The sequence below is a fragment of the Columba livia genome, chromosome 37 (genome assembly GCF_036013475.1).
Source record: "Columba livia isolate bColLiv1 breed racing homer chromosome 37, bColLiv1.pat.W.v2, whole genome shotgun sequence".
Taxonomy (NCBI): domain Eukaryota; kingdom Metazoa; phylum Chordata; class Aves; order Columbiformes; family Columbidae; genus Columba; species Columba livia.
This window is the reverse complement of record NC_088638.1, coordinates 230,117-246,145: the sequence shown is the minus strand read 5'-3', so window position 1 is coordinate 246,145 and position 16,029 is coordinate 230,117. Positions and strand designations below refer to the sequence as shown.

Here is a 16,029-nt window from a genome sequence, read left to right as displayed (position 1 = left end):
CCCCAGACCCCTCCCAAAACCCCCCAGACCCCTCCCAAAACCCTCCCAGACCCCTCCTACACCCCCCAAGCCCCACCCACACCCCCCCAGACCCCTCCCACTCCCCCCCCCCATCATTTTGGGGCGCCCCCCCCAATCACTCACCTTCTCCAGCAGCACCCCCCAATAACCCCATTTTCTCCCTGCTACACCCCCCCAAATCCCTCCCAAAACCCCCCCAGACCCCTCCCACACCCTCCCAAACCCCTCCCACACCCTCCAAAACCCCTCCCACACCCCCCCAGACCCCTACCAAACCCCTCCCACACCCCCCCAAACCCCTCCCAAAACCCCCCCAGACCCCTCCCAAAACCCCCCCAGACCCCTCCCAAACCCCCCCCATCATTTCGGGGCGCCCCCCCCCCCAGTCGCTCACCTTCTCCAGCAGCGCCTTGCGCAGCTTGCGCTCCTCCTGCACCAGCACGAACATCTCCTTGTGCACGGCGGCCGCCAGGTTCAGGTCCAGCTTCTCGGGGCACGCTGCCATCTTGCAGATCAGCTCCTCGTGCGAGAACACGCAGTAGCGGCGCAGCCGCCGGTAGTGCTCGATGCACTGCCGCCCCGCGGGGAGCTGGGGGGGGGGACACTTAGGGACCCCCCCCCAAAATGGGGGGGACCCCCCTGAACCTAAAGCTGGGCCCGCGGGTTAAAGCGCTGGCACGAAACTGCGGCTCGACGTGCGAAACTCCGCCAACAATGCACCAGATTGGGAGATTTGGGGGGTCAGGTGGTATTCTTGGGGTTCCCCTGTGGTTTTGGGGGTTCCCCCTGTGATTATGGGGGGGCAGCACTAAGAATGAGGGGATCCCCCCAAGCCTAAAGCTCAGCCCACAGGTTAAACCACGGGCACAAAATCGCGGCTTGACGCACAAAGCTCCCCAAACCCCCAAATTATGGAGATGTTGGGGGTCACGTTGTATTCTTGGGGTTCCCCTGTGATTTGGGGGGGGCTCCCTGTGGTTTTGGGGGGTGGGGGATACCACGAATGAAGGGACACCCCCAAATCTGGGGGATCCCCCCAAACCTAAAGCTGGGCCCCGCGGGTTAAAGTGCAGGCACGAAACTGCGGCTCGATGTGCGAAACTCCGCCAACAATGCACCAGATTGGGAGATTTGGGAGGTCATGTGGTATTCTTGGGGTTCCCCTGTGGTTTTGGGGGTTCCCCCCGTGATTATGGGGGGGCAGCACTAAGAATGAGGGGATCCCCCAAGCCTAAAGCTCAGCCCGCGGATTAAACCATGGACGCAAGATCGCGGCTCGATGCACAAAACTCCCCGAACCCCCAAATTATGGAGATGTTGGGGGTCACGTTGTATTCTTGGGGTTCCCCTGTGGTTTTGGGGGTTCCCCCCGTGATTATGGGGGGGCAACACTAACAATGAGGGGATCCCCCAAGCCTAAAGCTCAACCCGCGGATTAAACTACATGCGCAAGATCGCGGCTCGACGCACAAAGCTCCCCAAACCCCCAAATTATGGAGATTTGGGGGGTCAGGTGGTATTCTTGGGGTTCCCCTGTGGTTTTGGGGGTTCCCCCTGTGATTATGGGGGGGCAACACTAACAATGAGGGGATCCCCCAAGCCTAAAGCTCAACCCTTGGTTTAAACCATGGACGCAAGATCGCGGCTCGATGCACAAAACTCCCCGAACCCCCAAATTATGGAGATGTTGGGGGTCACGTTGTATTCTTGGGGTTCCCCTGTGGTTTTGGGGGTTCCCCCTGTGATTATGGGGGGGCAACACTAAGAATGAGGGGATCCCCCAAACCTAAAGCTCAACCCGCGGATTAAACTACATGCGCTAAATCACGGCTCGATGCACAAAGCTCCCCAAACCCCCAAATTATGGAGATGTTGGGGGTCACGTTGTATTCTTGGGGTTCCCCTGTGATTTTGGGGGTTCCCCCTGTGATTATGGGGGGGCAACACTAACAATGAGGGGATCCCCCAAACCTAAAGCTCAGCCCGCAGGTTAAACCACGGGCACAAAATCGCAGCTCGACACACGAAACATCTCCAAACCCCCAAATTACGGAGATATTGGGGGTCATGTTGTATTCTTGGGGGGCCCCTGTGATTTGGGGGGGGCTCCCTGTGTTTTTGGGGGGTGGGGGGCACCAAGAATTAAAGGACCCCCCCAAATATGGGGGTCCCCCTGAACCTAAAGCTGGGCCCACAGGTTAAAGCGCGGGTGCGAAATCGCGGCTCGATGTGCGAAACTCCGCCAACAATCCCCCAAATTTGGAGATTTGGGGGGTCATGTGGTATTCTTGGGGTTCCCCTGTGGTTTTGGGGGTTCCCCCCGTGACTATGGGGGGGCAACACTAAGAATGAGGGGATCCCCCAAACCTAAAGCTCAGCCCGCGGGTTAAACCATGTGCACAAAATTGCGGCTCGACACACAAAACATCCCCAAACCCCCAAATTATGGAGATGTTGGGGGTCACGTTGTATTCTTGGGGTTCCCCTGTGATTTGGGGGGGGCTCCCTGTGGTTTTGGGGGGTGGGGGATACCACGAATGAAGGGACACCCCCAAATCTGGGGGATCCCCCCAAACCTAAAGCTGGGCCCGCGGGTTAAAGTGCAGGCACGAAACTGCGGCTCGACGTGCGAAACTCCGCCAACAATGCACCAGATTGGGAGATTTGGGGGGTCAGGTGGTATTCTTGGGGTTCCCCTGTGGTTTTGGGGGTTCCCCCTGTGATTATGGGGGGGCAGCACTAAGAATGAGGGGATCCCCCAAGCCTAAAGCTCAGCCCTTGGTTTAAACCATGGACGCAAGATCGCGGCTCGATGCACGAAACTCCCCGAACCCCCAAATTATGGAGATGTTGGGGGTCAAGCTGTATTCTTGGGGTTCCCCTGTGGTTTTGGGGGTTCCCCCTGTGATTATGGGGGGGGCAGCACTAAGAATGAGGGGATCCCCCCAAGCCTAAAGCTCAGCCTGCAGGTTAAACCACGGGCACAAAATCGCGGCTTGACGCACAAAGCTCCCCAAACCCCCAAATTATGGAGATGTTGGGGGGTCACGTTGTATTCTTGGGGTTCCCCTGTGATTTGGGGGGGGCTCCCTGTGTTTTTGGGGGGTGGGGGATACCACGAATGAAGGGACACCCCCAAATCTGGGGGATCCCCCCAAACCTAAAGCTGGGCCCGCGGGTTAAAGCGCAGGCACGAAACTGCGGCTCGACGTGCGAAACTCCGCCAACAATGCACCAGATTGGGAGATTTGGGGGGTCAGGTGGTATTCTTGGGGTTCCCCTGTGGTTTTGGGGGTTCCCCCTGTGATTATGGGGGGGGCAACACTAAGAATGAGGGGATCCCCCAAACCTAAAGCTCGGCCCTTGGTTTAAACCATGGACGCAAGATCGCGGCTCGATACACAAAACTCCCCGAACCCCCAAATTATGGAGATGTTGGGGGTCATGTGGTATTCTTGGGGTTCCCCTGTGGTTTTGGGGGTTCCCCCCGTGATTATGGGGGGGCAACACTAACAATGAGGGGATCCCCCAAGCCTAAAGCTCAGCCCGCGGGTTAAACCATGTGCACAAAATTGCGGCTCGACACACAAAACATCCCCAAACCCCCAAATTAGGGAGATGTTGGGGGTCATGTTGTATTCTTGGGGTTCCCCTGTGATTTGGGGGGGGCTCCCTGTGGTTTTGGGGGGTGGGGGATACCACGAATGAAGGGACACCCCCAAATCTGGGGGATCCCCCCAAACCTAAAGCTGGGCCCGCGGGTTAAACCATGTGCACAAAATCGCAGCTCGACGCACAAAACATCCCCAAACCCCCAAATTATGGAGATGTTGGGGGTCACGTTGTATTCTTGGGGTTCCCCTGTGATTTGGGGGGGGGCTCCCTGTGGTTTTGGGGGGTGGGGGATACCACGAATGAAGGGACACCCCCAAATCTGGGGGATCCCCCCAAACCTAAAGCTGGGCCCGCGGGTTAAAGTGCAGGCACGAAACTGCGGCTCGATGTGCGAAACTCCGCCAACAATGCACCAGATTGGGAGATTTGGGGGGTCAGGTGGTATTCTTGGGGTTCCCCTGTGGTTTTGGGGGTTCCCCCCGTGATTATGGGGGGGCAACACTAACAATGAGGGGAACCCCCAAGCCTAAAGCTCAGCCCTTGGTTTAAACCACGGGCACAAAATCGCAGCTCAACACACGAAACATCCCCAAACCCCCAAATTATGGACATGTTGGGGGTCACGTTGTATTCTTGGGGTTCCCCTGTGGTTTTGGGGGTTCCCCCCGTGATTATGGGGGGGCAACACTAAGAATGAGGGGATCCCCCAAGCCTAAAGCTCGGCCCTTGGTTTAAACCATGGACGCAAGATCGTGGCTTGATGCACAAAACTCCCCGAACCCCCAAATTATGGAGATGTTGGGGGTCATGTGGTATTCTTGGGGTTCCCCTGTGGTTTTGGGGGTTCCCCCTGTGATTATGGGGGGGCAACACTAACAATGAGGGGATCCCCCAAACCTAAAGCTCAGCCCGCGGTTTAAACCATGGACGCAAGATCGCGGCTCAATGCACAAAACTCCCCGAACCCCCAAATTATGGAGATGTTGGGGGTCATGTGGTATTCTTGGGGTTCCCCTGTGGTTTTGGGGGTTCCCCCTGTGATTATGGGGGGGCAACACTAACAATGAGGGGATCCCCCAAGCCTAAAGCTCAGCCCTTGGTTTAAACCATGGACGCAAGATCGCGGCTCGATGCACAAAACTCCCCGAACCCCCAAATTATGGAGATGTTGGGGGTCACGCTGTATTCTTGGGGTTCCCCTGTGGTTTTGGGGGTTCCCCCTGTGATTATGGGGGGGCAACACTAACAATGAGGGGATCCCCCAAGCCTAAAGCTCAACCCGCGGATTAAACTACATGCGCAAGATCGCGGCTCGACGCACAAAGCTCCCCAAACCCCCAAATTATGGAGATTTGGGGGGTCATGTTGTATTCTTGGGGTTCCCCTGTGGTTTTGGGGGTTCCCCCCGTGATTATGGGGGGCAACACTAACAATGAGGGGATCCCCCAAGCCTAAAGCTCAGCCCGCGGTTTAAACCATGGACGCAAGATCGCGGCTCGATGCACAAAACTCCCCAAACCCCCAAATTATGAAGATTTGGGGGGTCATGTGGTATTCTTGGGGTTCCCCTGTGGTTTTGGGGGTTCCCCCTGTGATTATGGGGGGGCAACACTAACAATGAGGGGATCCCCCAAGCCTAAAGCTCAGCCCTTGGTTTAAACCACGGGCACAAAATCGCAGCTCAACACACGAAACATCCCCAAACCCCCAAATTATGGAGATGTTGGGGGTCACGTTGTATTCTTGGGGTTCCCCTGTGGTTTTGGGGGTTCCCCCCGTGATTATGGGGGGGCAACACTAAGAATGAGGGGATCCCCCAAGCCTAAAGCTCGGCCCTTGGTTTAAACCATGGACGCAAGATCGTGGCTTGATGCACAAAACTCCCCGAACCCCCAAATTATGGAGATGTTGGGGGTCATGTGGTATTCTTGGGGTTCCCCTGTGGTTTTGGGGGTTCCCCCTGTGATTATGGGGGGGCAACACTAACAATGAGGGGATCCCCCAAGCCTAAAGCTCAACCCTTGGTTTAAACCATGGACGCAAGATCGCGGCTCGATGCACAAAACTCCCCGAACCCCCAAATTATGGAGATGTTGGGGGTCATGTGGTATTCTTGGGGTTCCCCTGTGGTTTTGGGGGTTCCCCCTGTGATTATGGGGGGGCAACACTAACAATGAGGGGATCCCCCAAGCCTAAAGCTCAACCCACGGATTAAACTACATGCGCAAGATCGCGGCTCGACGCACAAAGCTCCCCAAACCCCCAAATTATGGAGATTTGGGGGGTCATGTTGTATTCTTGGGGTTCCCCTGTGGTTTTGGGGGTTCCCCCTGTGATTATGGGGGGGCAACACTAACAACGAGGGGATCCCCCAAGCCTAAAGCTCAACCCTTGGTTTAAACCATGGACGCAAGATCGCGGCTCGATGCACAAAACTCCCCGAACCCCCAAATTATGGAGATGTTGGGGGTCACGTTGTATTCTTGGGGTTCCCCTGTGATTTTGGGGGTTCCCCCTGTGATTATGGGGGGGCAACACTAACAATGAGGGGATCCCCCAAGCCTAAAGCTCAGCCCTTGGTTTAAACCACGGGCACAAAATCGCAGCTCAACACACGAAACATCCCCAAACCCCCAAATTATGGAGATGTTGGGGGTCATACGTTGTATTCTTGGGGTTCCCTGTGGTTTTGGGGTTCCCCCCGTGATTATGGGGGGGCAACACTAAGAATGAGGGGATCCCCCAAGCCTAAAGCTCGGCCCTTGGTTTAAACCATGGACGCAAGATCGTGGCTTGATGCACAAAACTCCCCGAACCCCCAAATTATGGAGATGTTGGGGGTCATGTGGTATTCTTGGGGTTCCCCTGTGGTTTTGGGGGTTCCCCCTGTGATTATGGGGGGGCAACACTAACAATGAGGGGATCCCCCAAACCTAAAGCTCAACCCGCGGATTAAACTACATGCGCTAAATCGCGGCTCGATGCACAAAACTCCCCAAACCCCCAAATTATGGGGATGTTGGGGGTCACGCTGTATTCTTGGGGGTCCCCAGGTGGTTTTGGGGGGCACCAAGAATTAAGGGACCCCCTTAAATTTGGGGGATCCCCTAAGCCTAAAGCTCAGCCCACAGTTTAAAATCACGGCTCAACGCTCGGAACTCCGTGATCAACCCCCAAACCCCCAAATTATGGAGATTTTTGGGTTGTGTTGTTTCTTGGGGGGTCACGCTGTGTTTTGGGGTCCCCCCGTGTTCTCGGGGTGCTCACCCAGTCGGCGGTGCAGAAGTTGACGGCCTCGGCGAAGTTGTAGCCCTGGTTGAAGCCGCTGTGGTAGGCGCGGGGGAAGGTGATGACGAACTCGCCGGCGCACTGGTTGGTGCGGACGACCTACGGAAAACGGGGTGAAAACAGGGGAAAAAGGGGGCGCGGGGATTTTTGGGGGACCCCCGGGGACACTCACGGGGACCCCGTGGGCCATGAGGGTGTTGGGGTTCATGAGGGTGACGAGTTGGTGCAACAGGTCGGGTTGGCTCTCGAAAAGCTCCGGCGTCAGCTTCTTCATCACCTCTTCCAGGTGCTCGGCCCGCGAACGAGGGGACCCCGTACCAGGTTTTGGGCTCCCCCCTGGGGGAAAAGTGGGGGGTCAGGAGGACCCCAAAGCCTTCCTGTAACCCCCTATCACGTCTTGGGGTTGTATGGGGGGGAAGGGGTCAGGGCCCCCCCCAAAACCCCCTTTTTTGCCTTATTTTCCCATCTCTAACTTGTCTCTAGGTTCCAGGAGCTCAGGGGCCCCCAAAACCCTTTGCCCCCCATTTCCCATCTCTAACTCATCCCCAGGCTGGAACAGGAGCTCAGGGCCCCCCCAAAACCCTTTGCCCCCCATTCCCATCTCTAACTCATCCCCAGGCTGGAACAGGAGCTCAGGGCCCCCCAAAACCCTTTGCCCCCCATTTCCATCTCTAACTCATCCCCAGTCTGGAACAGGAGCTCAGGGCCCCCCCAAAACCCTTTGCCCCCCATTCCCATCTCTAACTCATCTCTAGACTGGAACAGGAGCTCAGGGCCCCCCCAAAACCCTTTGCCCCCCATTCCCATCTCTAACTCATCCCCAGGCTGGAACAGGAGCTCAGGGCCCCCCCAAAACCCTTTGCCCCCCATTTCCATCTCTAACTCATCTCTAGGCTGGAACAGGAGCTCAGGGCCCCCCCAAAACTCTTTGCCCCCCATTTCCATCTCTAACTCATCCCCAGGCTGGAACAGGAGCTCAGGGCCCCCCCAAAACCCTTGGCCCCCCATTTCATCTCTAACTCATCCCCAGGCTGGAACAGGAGCTCAGGGCCCCCCAAAACCCTTGCCCCCCATTTCCATCTCTAACTCATCTCTAGGCTGGAACAGGAGCTCAGGGCCCCCCCAAAACCCTTTGCCCCCCATTTCCCATCTCTAACTCATCTCTAGGCTGGAACAGGAGCTCAGGGCCCCCCCAAAACCCTTTGCCCCCCATTTCCCATCTCTAACTCATCTCTAGGCTGGAACAGGAGCTCAGGGCCCCCCCAAAACCCTTTGCCCCCTATTTCCCATCTCTAACTCATCTCTAGACTGGAACAGGAGCTCAGGGCCCCCCAAATCCCTTTGCCCCCCATTTCCATCTCTAACTTGTCTCTAGACTGGAACAGGAGCTCAGGGCCCCCCCAAAACCCTTTGCCCCCCATTCCCATCTCTAACTCATCTCTAGGCTGGAACAGGAGCTCAGGGCCCCCCAAAACCCTTGGCCCCCCATTCCCACCTCTAACTCATCCCCAGGCTGGAACAGGAGCTCAGGGCCCCCCCCAAAACCCTTTGCCCCCCATTCCATCTCTAACTCATCTCTATGCTGGAACAGGAGCTCAGGGCCCCCCCAAACCCTTTGCCCCCATTTCCACCTCTAACTCATCCCCAGGCTGGAACAGGAGCTCAGGGCCCCCCAAAACCCTTTGCCCCCATTCCCATCTCTAACTCATCTCTATGCTGGAACAGGAGCTCAGGGCCCCCCCAAAACCCTTTGCCCCCTATTTCCCATCTCTAACTCATCTCTAGGCTGGAACAGGAGCTCAGGGCCCCCCAAAACCCTTTGCCCCCCATTTCCACCTCTTACTCATCTCTAGACTGGAACAGGAGCTCAGGGCCCCCCCAAAACCCTTTGCCCCCCATTTCCATCTCTAACTCATCCCCAGGCTGGAACAGGAGCTCAGGGCCCCCCCAAACCCCCTTTGCCCCCCATTCCATCTCTAACTCATCTCTAGACTGGAACAGGAGCTCAGGGCCCCCCCAAAACCCTTTGCCCCCATTTCCCATCTCTAACTCATCCCCAGGCTGGAACAGGAGCTCAGGGCCCCCCCAAACCCCATTTCCCATCCCTTAACTCATCCCCAGGTCGGACCGGGAACTCGGGGCCCCCCCGAACCCGTTTTGTGCCCCCACCAGTGGAGGTAGTTGATGGAGTAGCTCCAGTGGTCCTCGATGTGCCAGCAGAAGGCGGAGAACACCATCCCCACGTAGAGCCAGGGCACCTTCATCCCCGAGATGTCGGCGTTGATGTGGCACAGCACCGACTGCTGCAGCACCGGCATCACGTTCAGGTTCCACCCGCTGCCCGCGTACTCCTGGGGGGACACGGGGGCTCAGTTTGGGGTCCCCTCTTGCTTGGGGTGTCCCCATGGGGCTCAGTTTGGGGCCCATATCTCCCAGGGTGTCCCCATGGGGCTCAGTTTGGGGTCCCCTCTCTCCTGGGGTGTCGCCATGGGGCTCAGTTTGGGGTCCCCTCTCTCCCGGGGTGTCCCCATGGGGCTCAGTTTGGGGTCTCCTCTCTCCTGGGGTGTCCCCATGGGGCTCAGTTTGGGGTCCCCCCTCTCCCAGGGTGTCCCCATGGGGCTCAGTTTGGGGTCCCCCCTCTTGCTTGGGGTGTCCCCATGGGCTCAGTTTGGGGTCCCCTCTCTCCTGGGGGGTCCCCATGGGGCTCAGTTTGGGGTCCCCCCTCTCCTGGGGTGTCCCCATGGGGCTCAGTTTGGGGTCCCCTCTCTCCTGGGGTGTCCCCATGGGGCTCAGTTTGGGGTCTCCTCTCTCCTGGGGTGTCCCCATGGGGCTCAGTTTGGGTCTCCCTCTCCTGGGGTGTCCCCATGGGGCTCAGTTTGGGGTCCCCCCTCTCCTGGGGTGTCCCCATGGGGCTCAGTTTGGGGTCTCCTCTCTCCTGGGGTGTCCCCATGGGGCTCAGTTTGGGGTCTCCCCTCTCCTGGGGGGGACACGGGGGCTCAGTTTGGGGTCCCCCTCTCCTGGGGTGTCCCCATGGGGCTCAGTTTGGGGTCCCCCCTCTCCTGGGGTGTCCCCATGGGGCTCAGTTTGGGGTCCCCCCTCTCCTGGGGTGTCCCCATGGGGCTCAGTTTGGGGCCCATATCTCCCAGGGTGTCCCCATGGGGCTCAGTTTGGGGTCCCCCCCTCTCCCAGGGTGTCCCCATGGGGCTCAGTTTGGGGTCCCCCTCTTGCTTGGGGTGTCCCTATGGGGCTCAGTTTGGGGTCCCCCCTCTCCTGGGGTGTCCCCATGGGGCTCAGTTTGGGGTCCCCTCTTGCTTGGGGTGTCCCCATGGGGCTCAGTTTGGGGTCCCCTCTCTCCTGGGGTGTCCCATGGGGCTCAGTTCGGGGTCTCCTCTCTCCCGGGGTGTCCCCATGGGGCTCAGTTTGGGGTCTCCTCTCTCCTGGGGTGTCCCCATGGGGCTCAGTTTGGGGTCCCCCCTCTCCTGGGGGGGACACGGGGGCTCAGTTTGGGGTCCCCCCTCTCCTGGGGTGTCCCCATGGGGCTCAGTTTGGGGTCCCCCCTTCTCCTGGGGTGTCCCCATGGGGCTCAGTTTGGGGTCCCCCCCTCTCCTGGGGTGTCCCCATGGGGCTCAGTTTGGGGCCCATATCTCCCAGGGTGTCCCATGGGGCTCAGTTTGGGGTCCCCTCTCTCCTGGGGTGTCCCCATGGGGCTCAGTTTGTGGTCCCCCCTCTCCCAGGGTGTCCCCATGGGGCTCAGTTTGGGGTCCCCTCTCTCCCAGGGTGTCCCCATGGGGCTCAGTTTGGGGCCCATATCTCCCAGGGTGTCCCCATGGGGCTCAGTTTGGGGCCCATATCTCCCAGGGTGTCCCCATGGGGCTCAGTTTGGGGTCCCCTCTCTCCTGGGGGGTCCCCATGGGGCTCAGTTTGGGGTCCCCCCTCTCCTGGGGTGTCCCCATGGGGCTCAGTTTGGGGTCCCCCCTTCTCCTGGGGTGTCCCCATGGGGCTCAGTTTGGGGTCCCCCCCCTCTCCTGGGGTGTCCCCATGGGGCTCAGTTTGGGGCCCATATCTCCCAGGGTGTCCCCATGGGGCTCAGTTTGGGGTCCCCTCTCTCCTGGGGTGTCCCCATGGGGCTCAGTTTGTGGTCCCCCCTCTCCAGGGTGTCCCCATGGGGCTCAGTTTGGGGTCCCCCCTCTCCTGGGTGTCCCCATGGGGCTCAGTTTGGGGTCCCTTCTCTCCTGGGGTGTCCCCATGGGGCTCAGTTTCAGGATCCCCCCTGGCGGGGTCAGTTTTGGGGTCCCCCCCAGGTGTCCCCATGTGGGGCTCAGTTTTGGGGATCCCCTCTTGGGGGGGAAAAGTTTGGGGGTCCCCCCTCCCAGGTGTTGCCACATTGGGGGTTGTCCCCATGGGGCTCAGTTTGGGGTCCCCTCTCTCCTGGGGTGTCCCCATGGGGCTCAGTTTGGGGTGTCCCCTCTCTCCTGGGGTGTCCCCTTCCCTGGGGTGTCCCCATAGGGCTCAGTTTCAGGATCCCCCCTGGCGGGGTCAGTTTTGGGGCCTCCCCCAGGTGTCCCCATGTGTGGCTCAGTTTCGGGGATCCCCTCTTGGGGGGTGGAAAAGTTTGGGGTCCCCCCTCCAGGTGTTGCCACATTGGGGGTTGTCCCCACTGGGCTTAGTCTGCGGGTCCCTGTGGCCATGCAGGGTTTGGGGGTTCGGGGGGGGGTTCCCTGTGGCCGTGGGGGTTTGGGGGGGCTCCGGGGGGGCTGCGGTGTCACCTCCTCCTCGGGGGACAGGCGGCGTTTGCCGTCGCTGATGGGGAAGCCGCTGCCGAACTCCTTGGAGTGGATGTCGGCGCCGTACTCCACCGTCACGTCCTCCTCGATGCTGTTCACCAGCCGCCAGAACTCCTTCTCCACCAGCTCGGGGGGCACCATCTGCGCCCCAAATACGGGGGGGCAGGGGGGTGAGGGGGGCATTGAGGGATTTTGGGGGGTACGGAGGGGTTTTGGGGGGAAATTAGGAGGTTTTGGGGGGGAATTGGGGGAGTATTGGGGGATTTGGGGGGGGTATTGGGGGGACTATTGGGGGGTTTTTGAAGGGTACGGGGGGGATTTTGGGGATTTGGGGGGGTATGGGGGCAGTATTGGGGGGTTTTTGAGGGGTATGGGGGGATTTTGGGGGATTTGGGGGGGTATGGGGGCAGTATTGGGGGGTTTTTGAGGGGTATGGGGGGATTTTGGGGGATTTGGGGGGGTATGGGGGCAGTATTGGGGGGTTTTTGAGGGGTATGGGGGGATTTTGGGGAGGTATGGGGGGAGTATTGGGGGATTTCGGGGGTATTGGGGGAGTATTTGGGATTTGGGGGGGTATTGGGGGATTTGGGGGGGATTGGGGGGGTATGGGGGGAGTATTAGGGGATTTGGGGGAATTGGGGGATTTGGGGGGGAGTATTGGGGGATTTGGGGGGAGTATTGGGGATTTGGGGGGGGAACTGGGGGGGTATGGGGGAGTATTGGGGGATTTGGGGGGTATTGGGGAGTATGGGGGATTTTTGAGGGGTATGAGGGAATTTGGGGGGATTCTGGGGGGTATGGGGGGAGTATTGGGGATTTGGGGGGGTATGGGGGGATTTTGGGGGGGTATGGGGGGAGTATTGGGGGGTTTTTGAGGGGTATGGGGGGATTTTGGGGGGTATGGGGGGAGTATTGGGGGTTTTTGAGGGGTATGGGGGATTTTGGGGGGTATGGGGGGAGTATTGGGGAGTACTGGGGGATTTCGTAGGGTATTAGGGGAGGGATTGGGGGGTATGGGGGAGTATTGGGGATTTGGGGGGTATTGGGGGATTTGGGGGGGGGGACTGGGGGGGTATGGGGGGAGTATTGGGGGATTTGGGGGGTATTGGGGGAGTATGGGGGGATTTTTGAGGGGTATGAGGGGATTTGGGGGGATTCTGGGGGGTATGGGGGGAGTATTGGGGGATTTGGGGGGGTATTGGGGGAGTATGGGGGGGTATTGGGGGGGTCTATGGGGGGTATTGGGGGGGTTCTATGGGGGGTATTGGGGGGGTTCTATGGGGGGTATTGGGGGGCTCTATGGGGGTATTGGGGGGTTCTATCGGGGGTATTGAGGGGGTTCTATGGGGGGTATTGGGGGGGTTCTATGGGGGTATTGGGGGGCTCTATGGGGGTATTGGGGGGTTCTATCGGGGGTATTGGGGGGTTCTATCGGGGATATTGGGGGGGTTCTATGGGGTGTATTGGGGGGGTTCTATCGGGGGTATTGGGGGGGTTCTATAGGGTGTATTGGGGGGGGTTCTATCAGGGGTATTGGGGGGTTATTGGGAGAGAATTTAGGGATTTTAGGAGGGTATTGAGGGATTTTAGGATTTGGGAGGCAAATTCAGGGATTTTTGGGGGATACTGAGAGATTTTGGGGGACACTGAGAGATTTTGGGGGACACTGAGAGATTTGGGGGGCACTGAGAGATTTGGGGGGGTATTTAGGCATCTAGGAGACTCAACTTTTAGGGTATGTAGGAATTTTTAGGGGCTATTTAGTGATCTGGGAGCGCGTTTAGAGGGGGATTTAGGATATTTGGGGGGGTATTTTTGGATTTGGGGGGTACATGCGGATCTGGGGGGGCATTCAGGGGGTATGTGGGGGTTCTGGGGTGACTCACGTGGACGGGCATGTTGAAGTAATCGGCTTTGAAGGAGTCGGCCATCTCGCCGAAGCTCTGCAGGGTGTACTCGCGCGTCGCCTGCTCGAAGCCGAACGCCTCGGGGGGGCGTTTGCATTCCTGGGGGGCAATGGGGGAAAAAGGGGGTCAGGGGGGTCCCCAGGCTCATAGACGACACATTGGGGTCCCTTAACCCCGAATATGGGGGTCCCCAGGCCCAAAAATGGGGGTCCCCAGCCCCATAGACGTCACATTGGGGTCCCTTATCCCCAAATATGGGGGTCCCCAGCCCCAAAAATGGGGGTCCCCAGCCCCATAGACGTCACATTGGGGTCCCTTAACGCCAAATATGGGGGTCCCCAGCCCCATAGACGTCACATTGGGGTCCCTCAACCCCAAATATGGGGGTCCCCAGCCCCATAGACGTCACATTGGGGTCCCTTAACCCCAAATATGGGGATCCCCAGCCCCATAGACGTCACATTGGGGTCCCTTAACCCCAAATATGGGGATCCCCAGCCCCATAGACGTCACATTGGGGTCCCTTAACCCCAAATATGGGGATCCCCAGCCCCACAGACAGGACTAGAAGCGATTTTGGGGTCTCCAGCCCCATTGACATCACATGGGGGTCCCTTAACCCCGAATATGGGGGTCCCCAGCCCCAAAAATGGGGGTCCCCAGCCCCACAGACATCACATTGGGGTCCCTTAACCCCAAATATGGGGGTCCCCAGCCCCAAAAAATGGGGGTCCCCAGCCCCATAGAGATCACATGGGGGTCCCTAATCCCCAAATATGGGGGTCCCCAGCCCCACAGACAGGACTAGAAGCGATTTTGGGGTCTCCAGACCCATAGACATCACATGGGGGTCCCCAGCCCCAAATATGGGGGTCCCCAGCCCCATAACGTCACATTGGAGTCCCTTAACCCAAGCAGTCCCTTAACCCCAAATATGGGTCCCCAGCCCCAAAAATGGGGGTCCCCAGCCCCATAGACGTCACATTGGAGTCCCTTAACCCCAAATATGGGGGTCCCCAGCCCCACAGACAGGACTAGAAGCGATTTTGGGGTCTCCAGACCCATAGACATCACATGGGGGTCCCTAACCCCAAAACTGGGGGTCCCCAGCCCCACAGATGTCATGGGGGGGGGGGTCCCCAACCCCATACACATCACATTAGGGCCACTAACCCCAAATATGGGGGTCCCCAGCCCCCAGATGTTACATGGGGGTCCCCAACCCCAAATATGGGGGTCCCCAGCCCCACAGACAGCACTAGAGGCAATTTTGGGGTCCCCAGATGTCACATGGGGGTCCCTAACCCCAAAATATGGGGGTCCCCAGCCCCACATACAGGACTGGAGATGATTTTGGGGTCCCCAGCACCATAGATGTCATGGGGAGGGGGTCCCCAACCCCATACACATCACATTGGGGCCACTAACCCCAAATATGGGGGTCCCCAGCCCCCCAAATGTTACATGGGGGTCCCCAGCCCCACAGACAGCACTAGAGGCAATTTTGGGGTCCCCAACCCCATACACATCACAATTGGGTCCCGAACCCCAAAAATGGGGGGTCCCCAGCCCACAGATGAGACCAGCTGCACTTGGGGGTCCCCAACCCTGCACATGGTGGGGGGGTCGGCAGGTCTTTCGGGCGCCCCCCGTCCTCACCGCCATGACGCATTTGGGGCAGCGCCAGATGCCTTTGGGGGTCTCGGGGAGCGGCGGCAGGAGGCAGAAGATGTGGTAGTTGTCGTCGCAGCCGTCGCAGAGCAGCAGCTTGTCGTCCTCGTCCCCTCGCGAGCAGATGCGGCAGATGTAGGAATCCACCTGGGGAGAGGCGGGAACGCTTAGGGGGCTCTGCCCCACGGCGTCGCAACGGCGGGGGGGGCACTGAAAGACCCCCAAACTGCCTCAAAACGGCGCCAAAATCACCTCAGGGCTCAAGGTGGTGGCGCTAAAATCACCACAGGGCTCAATATGGTGCCAAATCACCTCAGGGCCCAAAATGGCGCCAAATCACCTCAGGGCTCAACATGGCGCCAAATCACCTCAGGGCTCAACATGGCGCCAAATCACCTCAGGGTCAACACGGCGCCAATCACCTCAGGGTCAACATGGCACCAAATCACCTCAGGGTCAACGTGGCGCCAAATCACCTCAGGGTCAAAATGGCGCCAAATCACCTCAGGGTCAAATGGCGCCAGAACCGCCTCAGGACCCAACATGGCGCCAGAACCACCTCAGGGTCCAACATGGCGGCACCAGAACCACTTCAGGGTCCAACATGGCGGCACCAGAACCACCTCGGAGCGAACATGGCGCCAAATCACCTCAGGGTCAAAATGGCGCCAGAACCACCTCAGGGTCAAAATGGCGCCAGAACCGCCTCAGGACCCAACATGGCGCCAGAACCACTGCAGGGA

General features: G+C 59.0%; 1 protein-coding gene across 1 annotated transcript in view; it reads right to left on the bottom strand.

The window, feature by feature from the left end:
• Nucleotides 1-15,831, bottom strand: part of LOC102094750 (lysine-specific demethylase 5C-like) — a 38,671-nt gene extending 22,840 nt beyond the window's left edge. Inside the window, 9 exon segments of the mRNA XM_065044370.1 lie at nucleotides 416-610; nucleotides 6,904-7,023; nucleotides 7,097-7,219; nucleotides 7,221-7,260; nucleotides 9,094-9,275; nucleotides 11,691-11,849; nucleotides 13,595-13,714; nucleotides 15,275-15,512; nucleotides 15,683-15,831. Coding sequence (XP_064900442.1) covers nucleotides 416-610; nucleotides 6,904-7,023; nucleotides 7,097-7,219; nucleotides 7,221-7,260; nucleotides 9,094-9,275; nucleotides 11,691-11,849; nucleotides 13,595-13,714; nucleotides 15,275-15,512; nucleotides 15,683-15,831 — 1,326 coding nt within the window.
• Nucleotides 15,832-16,029: the final 198 nt, after the last annotated feature.